The sequence below is a fragment of the Rhipicephalus microplus genome, unplaced genomic scaffold (assembly GCF_043290135.1).
Source record: "Rhipicephalus microplus isolate Deutch F79 unplaced genomic scaffold, USDA_Rmic scaffold_12, whole genome shotgun sequence".
NCBI lineage: Eukaryota > Metazoa > Arthropoda > Arachnida > Ixodida > Ixodidae > Rhipicephalus > Rhipicephalus microplus.
In genome coordinates this window covers 27,183,566-27,207,233 of record NW_027464585.1, presented here as the reverse complement: position 1 = coordinate 27,207,233, position 23,668 = coordinate 27,183,566, and the positions used below count along the sequence as shown (strand labels likewise).

General features: G+C 45.8%; 1 protein-coding gene across 1 annotated transcript in view; it reads left to right on the top strand.

Moving 5' to 3' along the window:
- The first annotated feature begins 15,827 nt into the window (after window positions 1–15,827).
- LOC142783743 (uncharacterized) overlaps window positions 15,828–23,668 on the top strand; it is a 36,003-nt gene continuing 28,162 nt past the window's right edge. The window contains exon 1 of the mRNA XM_075882323.1: window positions 15,828–15,975. Within this exon, the coding sequence (XP_075738438.1) occupies window positions 15,936–15,975 (40 nt within the window). The 5' untranslated portion in view covers window positions 15,828–15,935. The remainder of the gene's footprint in view (window positions 15,976–23,668) is intronic.

Genomic DNA, 23,668 nt, shown 5'->3' with positions numbered 1-23,668 from the left:
TTCCCTAGTTGTACTCATCAAAAAGAAAGGATGGTTCAATCCGGTTTTGCGTAGACTACAGGTGCCTAAACAACATTACGAGGAAAGATGTTTGCCCTCTTCCCCGCATAGACGACGCTCTCGATTGTCTCCAAGGTGCAGAATTCTTTTCCTCGCTTGACCTTCGCTCGGGTTATTGGCAGGTCCCTATGGCTGAGTCTGATCGTCCAAAAACGGTGTTTGTCACACCGGATGGCCTCTATGAATTTACCATAATGCCATTCGGACTCTGCAATGTGCCTGCCACATTAGAGCGAATGATGGACAGCATTTTACGTGGTCTTAAATGAAACATATGCTTGTGCTATCTTGATGACGTTGTGGTTTTTTCACCCAATTTCACTTCGCATCTCACTCGTCTGCGTAAGATTCTACAGTGCCTTACAAACACCAGGCTTCAGCTTAACCAGAAGAAGTGTCACTTCGGGGCTAAACAACTCACCATACTTAGTCATGTCGTCTCGAAAGCCGGCATCCTTCCCGACCCTGACAAGCTTCGTGCTGTTGCCGAATTTCCTAAGCCGACTACAGTTAAACAACTACGAAGCTTTGTGGGCCTGTGCTCCTATTTTCGTCGGTTTGTCCGAAACTTTGCCTCTATCATCGCTCCACTCATCAAACTCTTTGCTGGCCCTGCAGATCTTTCGAATTGGACAGCAGCCTGTGACGAATCTTTCGCAACACTGCGCCTACTCCTTACCTCACCGCCCGTACTGCGCTATTACGACCCTACTGCGCCAACCGAAGTACACACGGATGTAAGTGGCGTCAGCCTTGGTGCAGTACTCGCGCAACGCAAACCAGGTTTTACGGAGTATGTGGTCGCCTATGCCAGCCGCGCCCTCACTAAGGCAGAAGCCAACTATTCTGTTGCGAAAAAAGAGTGCCTCGCGATTGTGTGGGCGTTAAACAAGTTTCGCCTCTATTTGTACGGCCAAACTTTTGATGTGGTAACTGACCATCACGCACTGTTTTGGTTGGCTTCACGGAAAGATCCTTCCGGCCACCTTGGACGTTGGGCATTACGCCTCCAGGAATTCGACAAATGCGTCGTCTACCGATTGGGGCGAAAGCACTCTCACGCAGATGCGCTTTCACGATCACCCGTAAAATCTGATGATACGGATATATCAGCCCTGGACCTTCCCCTCTCTGCCGTCAGCGTCACAGACATGCCATCCGAACAGCGGAAGGACCCTTGTATTGCCTCGCTCTTGAATATGCTTTCTGACGCATCAACTTCCGGTTACCCGCTCTTCGCCGCCAAGCAACGCATTTCACCATACGCGTGGCCTGTTATACCGTCGCAACTATCAAGTAGCGGGTCGTAAATGGCTGCTAGCATACCCAGCCATATGCGGTCTGGTATCTGCAAATATTTTCATGCTGAACCGCAAGACGCATACGCTGGTGCGCTAAAGACGTATGAGCGGATCCGCCAACGTTACTACCGGCGGGGTATGTACACGTTTGTACGCAAACACATTAGCTCATGTTCCCAGTGTGTGCAGCACAAAACATTCCCTCATTCACCCGGTCAACTGCAGACTTTGCCATGTCCTGCACGCCCATTTGACCGTGTTGGGATTGACCTATACGGCCCGCTACCGTGCTCTGTTGGTGGTAATCGATGGGTGATTGTGGCTGCCGACCAACTGACAAGGTACGCTGAAACGGCAGCGCTACCTTCGGCTGGCGCTCGTGACGTTGCAAGCTTCATCTTGCACCGGTTTGTTCTTCGTCATGGTGCACCACGGGAGCTCCTTAGTGACAGAGGTCGCGTATTTTTGTCCAAAGTTCTGCAGCAGCTCCAACATTCATGCCGTACGGTACACCGCACATCAACAGCCTATGCATCCTCAGACGAACGGCCTAACGTAACGTTTCAACAGAGCCCTCGGAGACATGCGCGCTATGTATATTGATTCCGACCACTACAACTGGGACGTTGTTCTTCCTTTCGTGACGTACGCCTACAATACGGCGATTGAATAAACAACAGGCTTTTCTCCATTTTTTTTCTTTTATATGGTCGTGACCCAAGCAACACACTCGACACAATTCTGCCATACAATCCTGATGCCTCCGAGTTCAGCCCAGTTTCTGAAATGGCCGAACATGCCGAAGAGTGTCAGCTTGCACGGTCCTTCACAGCCGATAACCAAGCCCTCGAAAAAGATCGCCACGACCATGATCTTGTTCAGAATACCTTCCCCGTCGGTTCTCTCGTGTGGCTCCGACTTCCTTTCCACTCTCCTGGACTGACTCCCAAGTTTGCACCGAAGAATACGGGCCCTTACCGCGTCATACAGCACCCTTCTTCTGTCACCTTTGTGATTGAACCGCTCAAGCGAATGATGTTTGCCCGGACAAGCACCGCCTTGGTCGTGAGACGGTCCACGTCAGTCGCCTCAAGCCCTGTTACGACCCTTCTGTTCTCTCGTCACCATGAGTCGCCAGGATGGCTCGTCTTCGTCGCCGGAGCATTGTAGTGGGGAATTCGCAAAGCAATGACTAGTGGGACCATCGCTGAGTGCGAAGCGCGAGCGGCTGCACGAGCTGTAGACGCTGGACTGCCCGAGCATTTGTTTCCATACCGGCTGTCTGCCAATTACCTGGCGTTGCTATTAAACTCCCTTGCAAGAGGAACGCTTGTTTTGCATTTTGCGTGTGTTCTGCAGCTTCGAATGAAGCATGCCGCTGTTCTTTATTTGAATAAAAAATAAATAGCGGTAGTTTGAGTTGCCTACACTTGCAAGCAAGCGGGTTACCACTACAGGAAATGAGAGCAGCACTGCATTTAGGCATCAGCTCGCGGCACTTACCAAAGGTGAAACATTTCTTAGCAATCTTGTGCACTTTTGAAGGATCTATCTATCTATCTATCTATCTATCTATCTATCTATCTATCTATCTATCTATCTATCTATCTATCTATCTATCTATCTATCTATCTATCTATCTATCTATCTATCTATCTATCCATAATTATTCCAATGACTTCATGCTTTTCTGGTCATTTCATCAACAGGATCTCTACCAAAATTTCTATGCAATAGCATGAGTGCATGACAGATATAAGTGACAGGTACTAACATTAAAATCTTGCGTATAATATGTGTACCATCTTTTTGTAACTTAATGCATTAACCCGACGCAGCATCTTCATGGACATTTGTCAGGCGCAACTGCTCCGAAACCATGTCATACAATACCGAAAGCTTCAGTCTATGCTTAAGTCACTTGCCTATCATGCAACGTCTCATATCGGTGATAACATGTGAGCTCCAAGAGGCGTTGACTTTTTAAACGTCACATGTATCAGCTGAGTAAAAACTACGCCTTCACGGAGCAGCCGCCCAGTGCCACCTTCCAAACGGAATCGAATACGGCCATCTTCACTTAAACGCATTGCTACAAGAGGCCGCTTTCTTTCTACGCCACCGCATGATCAGCTATGGGACAAGCACTCAAATACGCATGTTTCACGCTGTTGCGAAGCGTGCCTCCGACGACGTTACGAAGGGTGCCACGAATTTCGCCGTTGCCACTACTGTTACGAAAGACGGCGACGCCAACACGGTCCCGAAGGCGCCACTGCTTTGAACTCCATCGGGAAGGTTTCCAGCCGTTTGGTAGCATAGGTTTTTCAGCTCGCGACTGCTTCTGCGCACAGCTGATAGACGAGCGTACGAGACGACGGTGAGTTTAACAAGGTTTATGTACAGCATATATATGAGGCATTACAAATTCGGCACTGGGGCCGACAGCTCAGAGACTCGGACAGCCGAGCTCTCTCTTTTACACATCGTTCTGCTGCTCACGATGCGCCACAGGGCTTTTTTTATATGCACCGGGTGGATTCTTTGAGTAACCAAATGTCCAACCAGAAGCGCCGCTGGTCGTGAGGTCAGAATACTCCAATGGGGTCGCCGCTGGGCAGCGTCATTCTCATCGAATGCGGAGCCGCTGCGCTGCACGTGGCTGCACCCAAGGACGAGTGACGTCGCCAGGCATTGCGTCAGACTCGCAAGACAGGAAGGCGCCGATTGCTTTGACGGGCTAACTAGCTGAGGTGACTTACTGTGCGTGCACGGCAGAAAGGCACCACCGCGTGATGACGCCGTTTAGTTGTCCGCGTCAGGCGGGCTCGCGTGCTGGCCTTGACACAGATTGCCCTTTTCAGAGGCATGGATTCTCGCTGTGGGCTCGCAGGCATAACAGCACCCCCACCACCAGACAATGCGCCGGAAAGACGAGCTGCTTCCACGTGGCTCGGATGCCAGGCGCGCTCGTTCGCCAAGTCCCTCCAGGTTCGCCTTCAGGGCCATGGGGAGAATGCAGCTCCAGACTCTGTTCCGGGAACACATCACATTCTTGAGGACGGATCCCAGCTCTACTGGCTTGTCGCCACAACTTGTCGACCAGCTTCGCTCGTCTCTTCTGACGATCTTCGGTTTCAGCACTTGTCGATGGTTCTGCAACTTGTCAAGAACGGTTCGGCAACAGACAACACACGACACACGCAAGTGCCGTCGGTCACCCGACAGAACACTAGACAAAGTATACTACAACATATACGTAGCTACATGTCTATCGGTATTTCGTTCCCTCTACATCAAGAGGCACATGTGGGACACAAGACTCTTAAAATGCCAACTCAAACGTTTACACGTACAATAACGTAACTAAATAGAATAGAACATAAAGTTGGCTCCTTGAGCTCATTCTGGACGACAGCGCTCAGCTAAGGCCGTGATGAGGACAAAATTTTGCCCCGAATCGCCAGCGAGAAACCGAAAGGTGGAGAAGGTACTAAATAAACGCACGGCTCACTGCGTCTGCATTAGCGTTTAGCTTTCCTTTTTTGTAGCGAACATCAAAGTTGTACTGTTGGAGCACCATGCTCCATCTCAGTAATCGGCCACTTTTAGGCGACGATACCTATGCGGTACCAAGAGCGGCTCATACTTGCGACGTTGCACAGGGGAACAACGATACGGCTTGCTACGGATTGGCTGCTCACAAGTTATTTCAATATCGTGTTCGATCACCGTCGTTTTTCCGGGACGGTCCGAAAACACGTCTCCAAACTCGGAAACAATCTTTCTCAGGTCCTCCTTCTGGACTTCACTTAACCTAGGCTCTAGGTTCAACTGCTCCAAGGTTACCTCCGATCCCCTTTCGATTCCATCACTAGAACTCAAAATATCTGCTCCCTTTTCCTCTGAATCATTCAACAGCAGATTTACGACCGCTTGACGTAGAAGGTATGGTTTCATCAATTTACTGTGGTAATTTTTATTCGGCCGTTTTCCTGATTTCACTTCAAAATTTGTTTCAGAAAGCTTCATGGGTGCCTACCACTTGTCCGTGGATTTCCCCGCTCTCTGACAAGTGTCGCATGAGCGTTCAAAGTCTTCGATATCCTTCCAGAAGTTTTGCCAATAATACTCAAGGTAAACTCTAGCCTTGGTCTTTTTTTATGCCGAGATGCCCTGCCCATGCGTTTTCATGCGCCAGTTCCAATAGTTGGCGGCGATACTTTTGGGGCACCAAGAGCTGCTCATACTTGTGACCTTGCGAATTTGTGTAGCTCCGATACAAAAGCCCTGCTTTCTCAAAAAAAGAAACATTCTTTTTCCTTTTTCCCAAGTTTACGCTTTCCATTAGCGCTTTTATCGAGAGGTCCTCGCACTGCTCTCGAATGAGCGTTTCTCGATCAACCCTCGACAGCTAACTCCAACTTTCCGCTACAAGCGAGAGCGTTGCACCCCTCTTGCTCTGACTCAATGGTGCCAAGTCGTCTTTCCCTGCTACGAAAACCGCGCCAGTCGCTTCGGCGACAGGCCGCTCAAGTGACTGCTCAAATAACTCACACGGAGAATTTCGTGCTTAAGGCGGGCTCGCGTGCTGGCCTTGACACAGATTGCCTTTTTCAGGGGCATGGACGTTCGCTGTGGACTCGCAGGCATAACAACGCTCATTGCCCGCCTTCTTTGTGATTCAGTAGCCCGCTTGAAACATCTGTACTTCCGTGCGATAATTTGTTGTTACAAGTCGACTGTGTACTCAATCGCGTCAGAGCAGGCAGTGAATTTTCTTTTTATCAAAATAAGATATGAAAAGATGCGCAGGTCTTCATGGGAATAGGAACCTTCTTTTGGTGGCTACCCGTGGCAGCAACTGTCTCCACAGGTCATGACTTTTTTTTTTTACTTAGCTCGGGCGTTTCTGCGCAGCTGTTGCCCGGTGCTTACGCGATTGGACGTGACTTCATGACAGACGGCGCGTAGCGATGTTCGATTAGCCGCGAGTGCTCCGTTGACGCGTAGCTGCTAGCCGGGCAGACGCGTGGTTTGACAAAAAGTTACTGCATCTGTGCGAGGCAAGCGGTTGCTAGGCAAAGGCGCATCGAGATTATTATGAGATAGAGTCTGAGACGTTACAGCTAGCTTTAGTAGTTTGGCTGTGAGAATAAAAAGGCAGATGCCACTTACAGTGGGAATCGATGATAGGTGAAGCATGATAGAAGAAGGTTGATATGTCACATTGAAATCAGCCTAGCATTAAGAGCCGGATAGATTAAACACACAGTAAAAACACAGGCGGACACAGTAAACACAACTAGAAATTTCATGCGCACTCACGCAACCTCATCTAGAAGCAAGTATGTTCTTTATAGTCGTGCCCAGCCGCGGTGGTCTAGTGGTTAAGGTACTCGGCTGCTGACCCGCATGTCGCTGGATCGCATCCGGGCTGAGGCGGCTGCATTTCTGACGGAGGCACAAATGTTGTAGGTCCGTGTGCTCAGATTTGGGTGCACGTTAAAGAACCCCAGGTGGCCGAAATTCCTGAAGCCCTCCGCTACGGCATCTCTCACAATCATATGGTGGCTATGGGACGTTAAGCTCACATTTCAATCAAGCAATCTTTAGTGTCGCGTAATGACGGCTCCACTATATCGTTTGCAATACCAGCACCAGCAGGCGTAGGCATGTATATTGTGCCGTATATGACTTCCATGACGTGATTATCATGTTTACGCCTGGCGTTCATATTTCTCGACGATTCCCGTTTCGTGATACCAAGTTTGGTATATTTAGAGCTAGCAAAACGGCCACGAGCGAATCATGAGCATGGTATGTGGTCATGTTCCAACACGACACGCATAGCATGATTGTCATACTTTCACCAGTCATATACATTCGCCATCTGTGCAAGTCACGTGCACAAATTTGGTACATTTGAAGCTAGAGAAACGACTATGAGTGCATATGAGCGTGACACGTGGACATGTCCTTACATGACATCCGTGTCATGATTATCATGTTTGCACCAGTGATATATCTTCACTATAAATTCACGGCACGTAATAACCAGTTCGCTGGCCAAGTTAGTGAAACGGCCCCGAGCTCATTGTGATGTTGTCATGCAGTCATGCTTTACATGGCACGCATGTGATGATTATCACGTTTAGACAAGTCATTTACCTTAGTCGTCTAACCACGTCGCTCAAAACAAAATTTAGTGTACAGGAAGCTTGAGAAACGGCCGCAAGCACGCTAAGAGCGTTACACGTGGTCATGTTGTACATGACACGCATATCATGATTATCATGTTTAAACATGTCATTTGACTTGGTCGTAAATTCATTTTACATTATACCAATTTTGGTATAGGTCAATAGTGAAACGGCCACGAGCACATCATGAGTATGGTATATAATGATGTTCTTACATAACACGCGTCTCATGATTATCATGATTGGACGTTTAATTTACCTTCGTCATTCATTCACGTCTCATAATACCAAATTTGGCATATGTCAAGCTAGCAAAACTACTACGAGCGCACCACGAGCGCGGCGTGTTCTCATGACTTTACATGACACACATGTCGAGCGTGGCGTGTTCTCATGACTTTACATGGCACGCATGTCAACTCTATGTTATGGCCTGTCACTTATGTTCACCATGAAGTCATGTCACCTCATACCAGTTTTGTAATATGTCACGTGAACGAAACCAAGGTGCAGCAAAACCGTGACATGTAAATCACGATATTCATGATATATATGTCATGATTTTCATAGTATGATTATAATTTACGCTCGTCATACAATCATGTTAGCTATGCCAATTTTGTTATAAATAACACTACCTAAACGTACAGGAAAGCTAAATGCCATAGGCTGCTAGATGGATGGACAGATACGGCAAAGTCACCGAAGTTCGCTGAAAAAGGCCTCGCATCAAAAAAAAGTACCGCTTTGAAAATGGCCTTGTTTGTGCTTCACTAGGTCTAATTCATATGGAATCGCGAAGTATAGCAATCCGCTGTGTAAATGAACATGCATGATTGACATAACACTTAAAAAACGAGTATGTGTGACAATTTTCGGGTAGTCCAACGTGTCACATATACGACTTTCAGAAGATAGGCACGTTCACTCTCTTGGGAGCCACAAAAGTTTCCGAAAATAAATAAAAGGCCCCCAAACAGAGTTAACGTGCGTCTTTAAGTAGTCGTAAACGAGGCAAGTCAGGAATAGCCGAAAGGGGTCACATATACCCCCCTTCCATTTTTTTCTTTTAGTGTGAAGAATAAACAAACAAGCACCCTGCGCTAGTACACAGATTGCCATTTTTGTGTCACTCATGCATGTTCAGCTTTGCAGCAGATTGTTTCATTTTGCAGTGGGGTATACAGGTTGCATGTTTAACTGGGCTCTTGGGGAAATGTTTGTGCTTTCTACATACGCTTGCTTCATTGGCGTTGACGCAGGCTTGGAGTCAGTCAGCATAGGACAGACTCTCACAGCAGAAGCGCTGTAATCCGGTTCGCTATTTGGTCGCGAGAGGAACCAGCAAGCCTTTCCTCATGAAAACACGATCATATGGCGAGAGGCGTGCAGCACTGTTCGAAAGACTTCCGCAGTAGATTCACACCTCCGTGTACGAGTTTGCGGGCACTTGCGTGTTGTCTTTGACGAGTACCTTGCTTGCAGCCGATGGACTGTCGGCTGGCGTTAAACAAGAGAATTGTGAGAGCTCTATTTCAGCTGGTGCGCCATGAATGACGTCGTGGTGGGAAAGGAAAACTCATCCTAAGATGATGTCGTGAGGGCGTGCAGGAATTACGATGAATTCTACGGAATACATCACGTCTTATGGTGGTTGTCGTCATTAAAGGATCGCTCAGGCCGTATCGCTTGATAGGCACTTCACCTGCAAGACTACAACATCCGCGTGCCGCAATGCAACTGAAGGCAACATGCGGACACCGCCCCTCTCTCGCGCTCTCCCTTGTTTGACGACAATGCCCACAACTCAGCATCCCACCTTGCGTTTCTTCCATCAACATTCATACTATTGCCACTGAACAGCGCAAGGATCAATGAATTGATAGACTTGCTGACTGATCCATTCATTCGTGCGCTGTGCCGTCAAGCCCACTATTTCGCCGTTCGCGACGACCTCCTCCACCGACACAATTACAATGGTGACGGCCACCAGTGGCTAGTAGTCATACCACGCAGTCCGTGCTCTGACATATGCGAGTTCTTTTATTTTTATCCGCAATGTGCGCACTCCGGGGTATCGAAGACTTACCACCGCTTTCGCGAACGGTACTTTTGGTGTGGCATGTACCGCTACGTGCAGAAATTCGTTCGCTCCTGCATAGATTGTCAGCGCATAAAACTTCGACGCACCTGTCGCTGGTAGGCCTGCAGCCTGTACCTTGCCTTGCTAGGCCGTTTGGACGCGTTAGCATCCATTTGTATGAGCCACTTCCACTAAGGTCATCCGGTAACCACTAGGCCATCAGCGCTGTAGACCACCTCACGCGAAACGCCGAAACTGCCGCTCTCCCCGCTGCTACAGCAAGCGATGTGGCCTCCTTCCTGCTCCAGCAATTCATGCTGCAACACGGTCCACCCCAGAAACTGCTCAGTGATAGAAGCCGTGTCTTCCTGTTGGAAGTCTTTGAAGCCATTCTCAAAGAGTGCCACGTTGTTCACCGCAAAACTGCTGCTTACTACCCACAGACGATTGGCCTCACCGAACGCTTCAACCGCACGCTCGGCGACATGCTCTCAGAGTACGTCGCCGCTGATCACACAAATTGTGATGCCATTCTATCGTTCGTCACCTACGCATATAGAAGCACCCTTCTGAGCACTACTGGCTTTTAACCTTTGTTTTTTTTATATGGAAGGCGCCCGTCACACACTATCGACACGATAGTTCTATACAAGCCAGATGCGTCTGAGTGTGCGCCTATTTCTGCTACAGCCAAGCTTGCTGAAGAGTGTAGAGAGCTTGCAAAGATCTTTACTGCGCATTACCTTCGTTAATTCGCCTTAATATATTCTGCAATGTAAGCAGTCACTCTAAAAGCCAGGTTGTGCCAAAATGAACGCAAGTCCATGTTTGCGCGTCATGTTATGGCAAGACACCCCAAACGCCGACTGACAATTGTTAGGGTGCGCGAATGTGAAAGAGAAACGAAGCGTGAAAACATATCTGCGAGTGCCCACGCAATAAATTAACCTACCCACGATTGAAAGATTGGCTAGTTGGCTCGGATCGCTTTCAAATTTTGCGAAAAAAATAGTCATGAAGAAAAGTAGATAAGCGCATCACCCAGGGATGCGGGATCGGCCGAGTTTCGCCCGAGTTTGCGAAACTCAAGATCGACCCGTACTCTGGCGACACCCCCTTATGAATGAGCCAACGGTACGAAAAAGTCAAATCCACCCCTCAGCGCGCTGCGTTCCATTGGTTACGATGGAACCATTCTTCGCGTCAAAAACTGTCGTCTAAGTTGGGCGGTGTTTTTATACCATAGGTATTTTCTTTCATTTCTTTGTCGTTCCACAGAAGTGCAAAAAAACAATACAAGTGTCAAAAACGTTTCGTATTGATATATTTAGAGGCACGGAGTGTTAAAATTTATTTTGAAGCTTTTAATGCCTGCACTAAGTCTGTTTTAGAATGGTCAGCATGGTGGCCTCCGAGATCAGCACTATCCGAACGTCTTACAACAGCGCGACCACAGATATATCCGAGGCCACGTGTTAATCATCATGGTCAGCCAGCACATTCTAGCGCGCTGCTCGGTCGGTGCACGTTGTCTTTGTCGTCAGAGCCAGCTAGCACTTGAGCACGTGCGACCGGCTATATAGCTATAGGTCGAAGACTCTAAAGCCATGGGTCTGTATCTCCTAGCTCGTGGTACGTGACTGCATAGTTCGATGACTGCCCCGCCGCGGTGGTCTAGTGGCTAAGGTACTCGGCTGCGGACTCGCAGGTCGCGGGATGAAATTCCAGCTACGGCGGCTGCATTTCCGATGGAGGCGAAAACGTTGTAGGCCTGTGTGTTCAGATTTGGGTGCACGTTAAAGAATCCCAGGGGGTCGTAATTTCCGGAGCCCTCCACTACGGCGTCTCTCATAATCATATTGGGATTTCGAGACGTTAAATACCACATGTCAATCATCGTTAGTACTAAATATTTATTTATTTATTTATATATATATATATATAATTATTTATATATTTATTTATTTATTTATTTATTTATTTATTTATACCTCAAATGCCCCAGCAGGCTGTTACATGAGTGGTGGGCTGTGGTACACATTTCTTTCAGTGTGAGTTTTGAACAGAACTGGGCCTGTGTGGTGCAAGACGTCGTGTGGAAGATCATTCCAATCCTTTGCTGTTTGAACAAAAAACGAGCGAAGGTTGGCAGTTGTGCTGGTATGCGCAAGATAAACAGTGTGACGGTGGCTAGTACGAGAAGAGATTCGATGTGCGGGCAAGATACCAGATGCATCAGACAATGAATGAAAGAATTTGTGACAAAGAACTAGTCTAGCGGCCTTGCGTCGCGATTCTAGATTCTCAAGTTGGGCTTGGTTTTTCATATTAGTGACACTTGAGTGATGTGAATATTCAGAGTAAATGAACACTGCTGCCCTATTCTGAATAGATTCCAACATTTTAGATAGATTAGATTGGAGCGGGTCCCAGATGGCGCAAGCGTACTCGAGTTCCGGGCGTACTAATGTTAGGTAGGCTAAACGCTTTACAGGAGGAGGGACAAGGCATAAGTTTCGTCTGAGGTAGCCATGAACTTTATTTGCTTCGTTACAGATGTATATTATGTGGTGTGTCCAATTAAGATTGGCAGTTATGTGTATACCTAAATACCTATAGGAGTCCACGGGGGACAATTTAGAGCCGAAAATAAAGCATGTTGGAGCCAGGTAATGTTTTCTCCGGTGAAAAGAAACAACAGATGTTTCGTTAATGTTTAGAGTCATTAGCCAAGTTCTGCACCACGTTTCAATTGTTAATAGATCGTTTTGAGAATGCAGGAGTCATTAGGGTCATTATTATTGCGATAGATGACAGTCGTCTGCGAATAGACAGATACTTGACAATATATTATTAGGAAGGTTATTTATATAAGTCAAGAACAGGAGGGGACCGAGGACTGTACCCTGGGGTACACCTGAGACTACTTGACGACGGGATTATGATACCTGGTCGGCACAAACAAACTGTTCACGGTTTGAAAGAAAATTTTGGATCCAGTTTAAAAAGCAGGGTCAAGGTTTAAGCGCGAAAGTTGATTTGATTTGTAGGGTTTAACGTCCCAAAACCACGATAAGATTATGAGAGACGCCGTAGTGGAGGGCTCCGATAATTTTGACCACCTGGGGTTCTTTAACGTGCACCCAAATCTGAGCACACGGGCCTCGACATTTCCGCCTCCATCGGAAATGCAGCCGCCACAGCCGGGATTTGAACCCGCGACCTGCGGGTCAGCAGCCGAGTACCTTAGCCACTAGACCACCGCGGCGGGGCTAAGCGCGAAAGTTTCAAAAAGAGGAGTTTATGGGGTACCTTATCAAAGGCTTTTTCGAAATCTAGAAAGAGAGCGTCAACAGGAATATAATGATCAAGACATGTGCTGATATCGTTAATAAAAAGGGCGAGTTAGGTGTCACATGAGAGGCCTTTCTGAAAACCGTGCTGACCGGGGTGGAAAAAGTTTACAGACGAAAGAAATTTCATGGTTTGAGGGTAGATAATATGTTTCACAAGCTTACAGCATATGCATGTTAGTGATATAGGACGGTAGCTGGAAGGAGAGGATGACGGACTTTTCTAGGGAAATGGAATTATTTTGTTAACCTTCCAGTCTCATGGCACCACTCCAGATGACAGTGATTGCTGAAAAATATGAGACAGTATACCGGCAGAAAAATGTTTAGTGTTTATTATAAGCTTAGAATTCATGCAGTCAATTGCAGCTGAAGACGTCACTTTTAATGCCTCGATCACTTTAGTGATACCGTGAGGTTCGAAGATGACGGTAGGCATAACAGAGAAATCATGAATGGAAGCACAAGGAAGTTTATCTTCGGGTTCATCGGTAAAGACAGAACAAAATGTAGTATTTTTTTGTTTCTGCGACATAGGACTCAAGAATTGTAATATTTTGTGGATCGCATAACGAGATATGTTTCACATGAGTTAGGTTAATGGCCTTCCAGAACTGTTTCGGGTTAGTGCTTATCATGTCTGGGAGGGTAGACGACAAGAACGTTCGCTTAGCATTTGAAATCATGGATTCGTAAAGCTTTTCAGTATTAGGATATTTATCCCATGCTTGCTTAGAATCCGATGCCTTAGTCGAGCGGAAATGTCTCTTTTTTTTGTTGTTAAGCGTTTTAATGCGTTGTTGTACCACGGAGAAGTAGGACGTTCTGTAATGGTAGGAATATGGGTGCTTATTACCTGTTGCATTTTCTCTTTCAAAAGCTCCCAGCTTTCGTCAACAGACCGTTTCGAAAAATCTATGAGAAACCAATCGTAAAAAAGAGGAAAGTTCGTTATTCATACTTTCATAATCGGCTTTGTTGTATACTGTTATTCTTTTCTTAATTTGGGGCGGGGGGGTCGGAAAGCTCTATTGGAAACTGACATGAATGACGGAGTGATCACTTAGGCTCGTTAGATTAGAAACCAACGAAATTTTATCAGTTTCGGACGTTAGAAGTAAATATAGCAGGATTGTTGAATTATTGGTTGTTCGTGTAGGGAATGTTAACACTTGGTATAAATTGAACATTAGGCAAACATCTACAAAGTCACTTTCAATATTATATTTTGAAGTCGTTAATGCTAAGCTGGGTCAAGTTATTTAAAGGAAATTGAAGTCTCTGAGTAGCAAGAGAAGGGAACCACCCGAATCTGAAATTGCCAGTCGGAGAGCTTCATAAAGGTTTCCAATAAATGAGGGATTGGAGTCAGGGGGATGGTAGCAAACGCCAATCGTAATGTGGGAAGCGGCAGCTTTGCAGCGGTTGAAGGTAATTTCGAGGCAAGAAGGAATGTCTACTGTGCAGCATTGCAAACTATGGGGAGCAGTGATTAAGACTCCCCCCCCCCCCCCCTCGTTTGTTTTGGCGATTGCAGCGGACAACATCAAAATCAGCAAATATAGGAAGGAACTCTGAGTCGAAGATCGAAGCCATGTTTTGGTTAGAACCACTTGTTTACACTCGGTAGCCGGGATGAGACTGTGCAGGGAATCGCGTTTAGGCAATAGGCTCCTAATGTTTCTATAAATAATTGAAACAAAGTTTTCCCATTGAACATGGGCTTTAGTGGGTAGCTATGGTTCACGTGGGAGTACCGCTTGCGTAGTTGGATCAAAAATATGTCACCGCGTCAATTGTTACTTTGCGGTATGCGATCTTATAAGAACAAGACTGGGCTGTGCCAAATTCGATAAGTCGTTTGTGTATCACATGGGTGTTAGGGGAGTAATCTTGTGAAATGCTGTGTGTAGTATTTTTTAGTTTTTTGCGTTAGATAGAGTACGGTCTTTATATTTAAATTGCGTGAATTTTACAATTATGGGCCGATCTGTGCTAGGATGGAATGTTCCCAGTCGGTGTGCGCGTTCAATATTGCGTGGGTTAAGCGTCAGGCTGAGGGCAGCCTTACAGTGATCTGTGATTAAAGCCTCCGATTGGGCCCACGTTTCGCGTCCGGAATCTTTGTGTCCATAAAAAAAGAGGTTGTTTCGCCGGGCTCTATCGTTGAAATTGTCAACACTGCAAGCTAGTTCAGCAATTTGTTCGGAACTTTGTACAGCGTTGGCACGGATTTCGTCAACGTCTGCTTTAAAGGTGACTACGTTCGCGCAGTCTGCTTCAATTTTAGCAAGCCTTTGGTTCATGTTCTCAAAAGTTTTATTATACTGGGACAGTGTAGATTGAAGGCTTTTCATTTTTTAGGAGGGATAATCGAACTTCATCAAGGGCAGACAAGACGTCACCAGCTGTTTGCGTAGAGGATGAAAGGGTAGTAGGGCCTGGGTTTTCTGTGGAGGATGAACGAGCAGTAGTGCCTGGGTTTTCTTCTATGTCTCCGGAGAGCAGCAACAGGTTTAGTAAGCAGTAGCAGTAGTGATAAGGGGCACCATAGCAATACTGTGGGCTCGGCATTACTATCAGCGTATAATTCCATGTATATAGGCTTGGCAAATATGAAGTAGCGGTTCATTACCTGCATGAACAACAGGCGTCGCAGGTGAGCGTTCACCATCGATACGTTGTTGCCGAGCCCACTGGGGGGGGGGGGGGGGGGACGAGTGACGCTGGTGCTTTTATAGTAGTGGTGTGGCGCCAGTGTCGGGCCAGTGACGTGGAAACCACGTGACTTAGGGGAGTGCAGAAGGCAGGGTAGAAGAGGCGGCAGTTCGGTGATGCAGCGGTCTTGAAGGGGGCTGTCAGTGAAGGGCGGGAGTGGCAAGTCGTTTGGGCGCTGTGGTCGCCAGTGCAGCGAGACCAAGCTTCCGTCGGTACCATGAGGCTCCGTGCAGAAGACTGTCGGAACACCTGCCCAGGTGACAATCTGCATGAAAAACAGGCGTCGCTGGTGAGCGTTCGTCATCGATACGTTGTTGCCGAGCCCACTGATGAGCCCATGAATGACTCGGCAGGTGTGGACGGACGGACGAATGGACGTCCGTCCGTTCGTCAGACCTTCCGAAGCTTCGCCCCACTCATCATCATTCACTCCGTGAATATTCTTTGATTTTTGCTGTGATTTTCGCTAGTGAGGGCAGGACATGCTATGGCCAAGCTAACTACACCAACTTATGGTAAGGCTGAGGTAATTAAGTCACTTCTTAAAAATACAGTGCTAATGAAGCTATGTAAAGCTAGAACTGGGCTAGCTAAAGCATGCTAGATGATGACCTCACTAAACATTGTTAATTACGTGACGCTAGTACACTAAGTAAAGCAGTGCTAATTAGCCCTCATTATTATGATGACAATTATATTCCTGCTAATCAGGAATACGTTTAATAGCCTAATACTGATCATGGCCTTACTAATTGCGCCCGAGATACTTGCTTTTTAATTGAAGCCTCTTAACCTTCTCTTTGAAGCCTCAGCCAATGAATACAATGAAATTAAGACAACGCTGATGTGATCTTCACTTCGAAGCTCACCACGCATAATAGTAGACGACCAACTTAAAAAGCTGCAAGCATCCAAGTTATCACAAGCTCCTCTATTGCTCTATCCTTGCACTAGTAGGGTAAGCTCACGAAATTATTTTATATGCAATGAAACTGCCGCGTAGCGTTCAATGCATCAAACGCTTGACAGTCACACCGGCACCATCCCAGTGCTGATTTAAACTGGGGCCTTCTTGGAATCAGTGAGCTTGTATCCGAGTTCACGCGTCAGCCAGTTCAATTGACAGACGCCCACGGTGAAGATCACGTACGCTCACCACGTTTGCTCTTGCCGAAGAGTAGTACTCACGTAAAGCTGGACGATTTATCTATCAGCTTCATCGCAAAGACTATGCACAGACGCACGCAGAAGTAGAAGCCATATCGCCACGCGGCCACGACGTTTCGCATTCAATTTCACTGCGCTCACGACATATCCAATCACAGACGTGTTGCCACCATGATTCGAGTGCCCCTGTTGACCGCCTGTCCTTATGTTTATCTGCAATATTTTATAGAAGCGAAAGGAGCAGCACAAAAGTGCTGTGTATGCACCCTTATTGCCTTCGAGAGTGGAAATCTTCATTCTGCAAGTGGAACGAAAGAGCCTGTCCGAAAGAAGACATATGCCCACGAACACGCCTGTGGGAGGTGCGTGTTGAGTTGGCAAAAAGATAGCGCGAAAATCACGCTGACGTCGCTCCACTGTTAAAATGTTAACTGAGTGTTGGCGCTGACGTGATCGAACGCGGCGTTTCTTCGATGACTGCCGCAGAAGTCCCACATGCGTTTCCACCGCCATGCTCGGAGCAAACTCGTCTGCCCGAGAAGCTCGGGGCATCCTGCATAGCACCCCTACTGTTTTCTATTATGACAGTCTACGCGCAATATTTCAAAGCAACTAACCAGCTCACCCGGCACGCGTGGCAGTCAGTAGAAAAAAAATAAGGCTAAGTAATTAGATTTTTATAGCAAGTTGATCGATGGTGGACCCTCGCATGCTTGGTCCCATTATAAATATAGGATGTTTCAATCATTAGTATGTAGGGTTAACACCCCAATACCATAATGGGATTATGAGAGACACCGTAGTGGAGGGCTCCGGAAATTTTGACCACCTGGGGTTTTTTAACGTGCACGCAAATGTGAGCACAAGGGTGCACAGAAATTTTGCCTCAATCGAAAATGCAGCCGCCACAGATGGGATTCGATCCCACGGCCTGCGGTGAGCAGCCGAGTACCTCTGACACTAGGCCACCATAATGGGATGGGATGTCTTAATCATTGACGTGTTTACTCAACTGCGTCAAAAAAAAAAAAACAGCTGCGCATTTCTCTAACACCGACACATATATGCACTCTACACAGTGTTAGAAGTGATTAGGTAAGCTATGGGTTAACGTTCCATCTTGAACCCAACACTCCTGTTTGACATAGCGGCCCACTTGTATACTTTAAACTGCTGCACTTAACTGGATCTTAACGGATTTCTAACCAGATTGTAATGCCATTAGCACAGAGAGTATTCTAAATTGTAAATAAATAAAAATTGTGAATAAAATAAACACCTTATATTCATTAAAAGTCCATGTTGGACCTATGTGCTGCTCATATAACTTGCCCTGAATTAAAAAAAAATAAAAGCGTATTTCTCGGACCCTCGAATCCACAGAACTGTTCTAACAGTTTGCGACGCATCTGTATTGCTTGCATACTCTCTCTTATTGCGAAAGAGCAGCAGCCAAACAAAGCAAATTATTGAAACAAACTGTAAAGCGCACTTGCAGTTCCCTTAGCGCAATGCGAGCGTTCATTCATGAGTCACGCTCGCATTGTACTTGAATATGCTTTCTCCGGAACACTTTTTTACTTATTGCGGATAATTCTTGCAACGTAGGCTCAGCGCCTCAGGTCGGAAGCTACCTTCAGTCCTCTTTGAGCGAGAATACTTTGAAGTCTTCCACATCTCGGCAACCGAAAGTAGTTTAATACGTGGACTGCTGAAGCAACCTGTGGGGAAATTCAGCGGGTAAGACAACATTCGTTGTAACCACAAGCAGACGAATATGAGAGGCCTGCAAAAGTGGAAGTACATTTAGAAGTTGTCTAACTGTAATTTGTTATTTGGTACATAATGGAAATTGATTGAACTCAACGAAATATCACGCTTTCTGCCAGTGCCAGCCTTTGATGTGAAACCTAAAGAATTAAATATTAGGTTTGGCAAACTCAACTCTCCCCATCTATAGTGCATATGAAGTGTGTTAAACACCACTGAAATATGTCTTGAATGTATGAAAGGTTTTTGCGTTCATTGGTGTTGTCGATTGTTGCGTAGTGCCAGAGGTAATACACAAACGCGGTTTTGTTAGAGGGGAAGTTGTGCCCAGAAAAGCAGTTATGAAGTAATGAGAGTCTGCTAAAGCGTTCCGCACACACACACACACATACATTGTTTAAGGGCGAAGCTCCTCAGATCATGGGTCAGTCCTTCTTCTTCTGTAGTAGTAGTAGTAGTAGTAGTAGTAGTAGACATTGTAGTAGTAGCAGTTGTACGTAGCCACCTCAAGTTCATGGGTTGCTCAATAGCTAGCATTGTGTGTATATGTCCTTGGAAATTATATCACTAGATGGACTTAGTGATATTCACCACATATCCACGTAGTGATTAATGATTAGCGGGCCGAAGAGTCCATCCGTCCATGCGCCCGTCTGTCCGTGCGTTCCTCCTTCCATTCATTCTTCCGTCCACCCGCCCATGCTTCCGTCAGTCCAACTGTGCTTCCATCCGTCCGTCCATGAGTTCGTCAATTTTTCCATCTGTCGGTGCGTCAGTCCACCCTAGCGTCTGTCTGTGAGCACGCCCGTGCGTACGTCCGCCCGTCTGTACGTCCTTCTGTGCGTCCTTGAGTGCGGATTGTCGCAAGCACTGAAGGATGGGCACATGGACGTACGGACGGGTGCTCCTATTCACTCATCATCATTCACTCCGTGGATATGCCGTATTTTTAACACCTGGCACGCCACAACAATGTCTCAAGCCCGTGCACGAAAGGCACGTGTTACGTTGGCACACATGCGCTAGCACGCGTAAGGCAGTGTAAAGGCTCACAGAGCGGTTTATTGTTTTTCTTGGTAAAGGTTATTTCGAGAAGTATTTGCCGCATAAACCCTTCTCCGAATTGTGCATCAGAATCAGACATGCTTTTATTTTCCAACGAAATTGTTGGGGGTCCTTCTGGCGAAAAGCGGCATAGTTCAACTTGAATGTGCCTGAAGGCCCTCACATGGCAGCAGTAACACTAAAACCAACATAAATACAGATGTTTAGCATATATGCAAATACAATACACCATTTTAATTGAAACTAGGAACTCGCAACATGTTGAATAACACTAGTGATTTCCCACGAACACATGGTGCTTAAAAATAACATAGAAATGTAATACATATGTGAGAAGAGATGTGAGAGTACATTGTGATACATAATAAACAATAGTATTTACAACACTAAGAAAAGCACTGCTATAAATATGACCATGATGCACGATATGATGATGCTTTGTATATTGAAACACTGAGCGTGAATTAGATAATATAACAGAAAATGCGAAAATGTAATAACGATGTCTTTTATATGTTCATTCCGATTTACAAAAGTATTGTCTAATTTGTTTGCGAGTGAAAGTATTCAGAATAAATGTTTCCCCTTGCACTTTAATTAACAACAAAGACAGGCTATGTCGTAGTGACTGCATAAGATAATTTGCGCATCTGAATGGTACTAACCACCTGTCTTGGCTACGAGTGCGCGAGTCACTTTTTTTGTATTCTAGTCGTGACGTATGTTTTAGGAAGGATTTGATATTGTCGGAAGAGGAACAAAATGAATATAAAAGTCGCCATTCGTAAAGATTTGTTGCTATATTATATATTATACTATACTATACTATATTATATTATTATATATCATTATAGCGCCTTAGCGCGGTTGTTGGAGGTAACAAACACCGGGGATTTTCAACTAGTACTGGCGGGGCTTCATGCGGACAACGTGCACGACTTCCTCATGGCTTTGCTGACTCAAGTTCTCTTGTCTATCAGAAATTAATTCATAAGTTTCGTCACTTAGTCGTCAAAAAATACGATAATGAGGACCAGAGTACCGTCGAATGAGTTTTTCTGACAGCCATAGTGTCGTACTGATGTCCGTATTCATACTTGATCACCCAGCTGGTATTAACGCAATAGCACTAAACATATCGTGTTGCAGAGATACCACCGTCGACATCTGCACCGTTGGTTGTGAGCGAAAACTTGTCCTTGAGCGAAAAATCGAGAAAGAAGTAAATAAAATAAAGAATAACCTTTTCGGTCCTATTGAGGATAGAACCCAGGCCGTTTGCGTGGCGAGCAGGTGTCCTACCACAAAGCCACGACGTTACTTGCAGCTGCAGCATGCTTCGGGAAAAATTACTACATAAATGCCGTGTAGTGGAAGGAGTTTCCTTAACGCAATTTGTTCGACAGATATCGCGACGACAACGAGCCCATTCGGCGATCTGCAGGCGCACTTGTGAGGCCATCAAACTACGTCGAAATAGGCCGGGATAGAGCCGTATACATAGGCATGGCTGCATTTATCGGGCGCACGCAGTAGGGTTCTTCTGACCGTCTCAGTTGGACGAAGCAGGCGTAATAACAAAAAAAGACGTGACCACTCCATTCGACGCATTACGGGGCGCGCCTACTGCCCATTTAGTCCTTTGCTGTCTATGCGGGATGGTTTGCAGTGCTTGAAGGTGTCGCTTCATAAAAACCGAATATCTTGGGTCAGCTCTGAACATTATCTTTCCTTGCCCCCTAACCATCCCAAATTGAAGAATTGATGGCGGCTGGTGCTATACTTCTTTTTTTTTCATGCCCCAGCTCCTGTCGGCATGATAGTGACCCAAGCGAGCACAACCGTGAGCCAGTTCAAAACACTTTTGGTGCACTCATGTGCAGAACATGAGTACAAAGTACTCATGAGAAAGAACTCCCCCGATTGATTTATTAAAAAAATTGTTAACGGCTTTCAGAAAAAGCAAACAATTTGAAGAATGGCTCGGCTGCATCGTGGAGGTTGGCGGAGATACAATGGGGTACTGAGGCCTTCAATGCACAAGCTTACCTACTTTACTCGCAGACAAATTTTTTTGACAAGGAAGGGCAAAATGCGGGAGCGAAGTTCCTGCAAATATGGTCCTATGCGAAGTAGTCTAGTATGGCACGCATCTCGTACCTATGTGGAAAGCGATGTCTGAGCGTACCCAGCGTTGATTTGCATACAGACACAGAGGTCGCCTAGTATTTCAGGTACACGTAGAAAGCGGATTTACAGGGAACACCTGCAGGTATACGCACAGCTTTTTCTACAATCTATATAATCGACCCAAGTTTTTTCCCGTTGTGGTCACCCACACCAAAAAGCAGTATCCTAATGAAGATGAAAATAGGGAAGCATACAGTGAAGGCTTAGTTTTTTGTAGAAAAAAAAAGAAAACATGAGCATGATAGAGCACCTACAGTACGGGCAATTTCACTGTAGTATTCGTTCTATAGCATGTTTCGTGAAAAATTACTCCTACCAGAGGCTCAATGCTAAAGAGGCTCTGAAACACTTTTTCAAGTAACGATGGAATGAATTCACTGAAAGACCTTATTGCTTCACGAACTTAACGCCACAAAATGTTTAAAAACCCACCCAGTGCGAGTAGAGTTACAAAGATTTGTCGCATGCTCCGTTTGCATTCTTCTTTCTCTCGTCCCGACGAAAGCGCTGGAAGCTAAGTAGAGAGAGATGGCAGGGGCAAAGAAAGACGTCATGCTGACGTCGCGACATTGAAAACTTTTTTTAATGCAGGGGCTATGAAAGACGTCATGCTCACGTCGTGACCTTGGGCAATTCTTCATTTTCGAATGCCCCGCTTCTTCTGTGTGATCGCGTGCGCACGCGTGGTTAAGTGGCGGCCTCCCGCGGCAATCTCTGTAATGACCGAGCGCGCCATGTTCACAACAGCCAATGGCTGATAGATTGGTTTTCTACAAGTGATTTTTCAGCGTCATCCGTGATTTGCCGAGACAAGAGAAAGCAATGTTCAGCTGAATTTGATAATTTATTGTAAGTTCAAAGCCGCGTGCAGCGCTATAATATTTGGCTCACGTGTGTCGGGAGCTTCAACTACCGATCGGCAGCATTTTCAGGCCATTTTCCGAAAGTGTTGAAGGGTCTCGTTAATAGACTCAGAGCCAATCTCGAAGGCCAGACTGCAGTTAACCGGCTTGTTGACATGATTGAAGAGCACAAATTTTGCTTTTGATCTGTTTATATTTAGCGAGTTTATAATGCTACAAATGTTCAGCATTTCTGAGACACTTTTTGCTATTTCGGCAAATTCATTCAAATCTTGGTCCTTAAAATAAGCTGGTGCCATCTGCATAAACTAAAAAGGTTGTATAATTATCAAGGTTTACCAAGTCATTAGAATAAATGTTATGAAGCAGGAGACCCAGTATACTGCCTTAGGGCACGCCATGGAACTGTTCTTTACAACTAGATATGTAGCCATTAAATTCTACTTTTTGCTTTTGGTACTTCAAATAGGTTTCTATGAGAATAAATAAAGTTTTCACAGACATTGTGTTCTAGTTTTTTATTTATTGTGGTGTGAGTAATCCTTTCGAATGCCTTTGAATTATGCACAAAAATTTGAAGTGTGTATATTTATTTTTCGAATGCATCGAGTTATATTTCTTCTTGAATTTTTAGAGCAGTCTCTGTGGAGCGCTGCTTTGTGAAACTAAATTGACAAGGCGTAATAATGTGGTTCTTACTTGAAAGTTACACTACACGTTTATGTAGAAGCATTTCAGCTACTTTTGCAAATACAGGTACACTAGAAATGCATGTCTAATTCGACATGTTATTTTCGCCCCCAACTATGAACCGAGACCTTAGCCATCTGAAGACGACGAGAAAAAGTGCCTAATAAAAATATTGCGTTATTAATATATTTAATATAGGCGATAT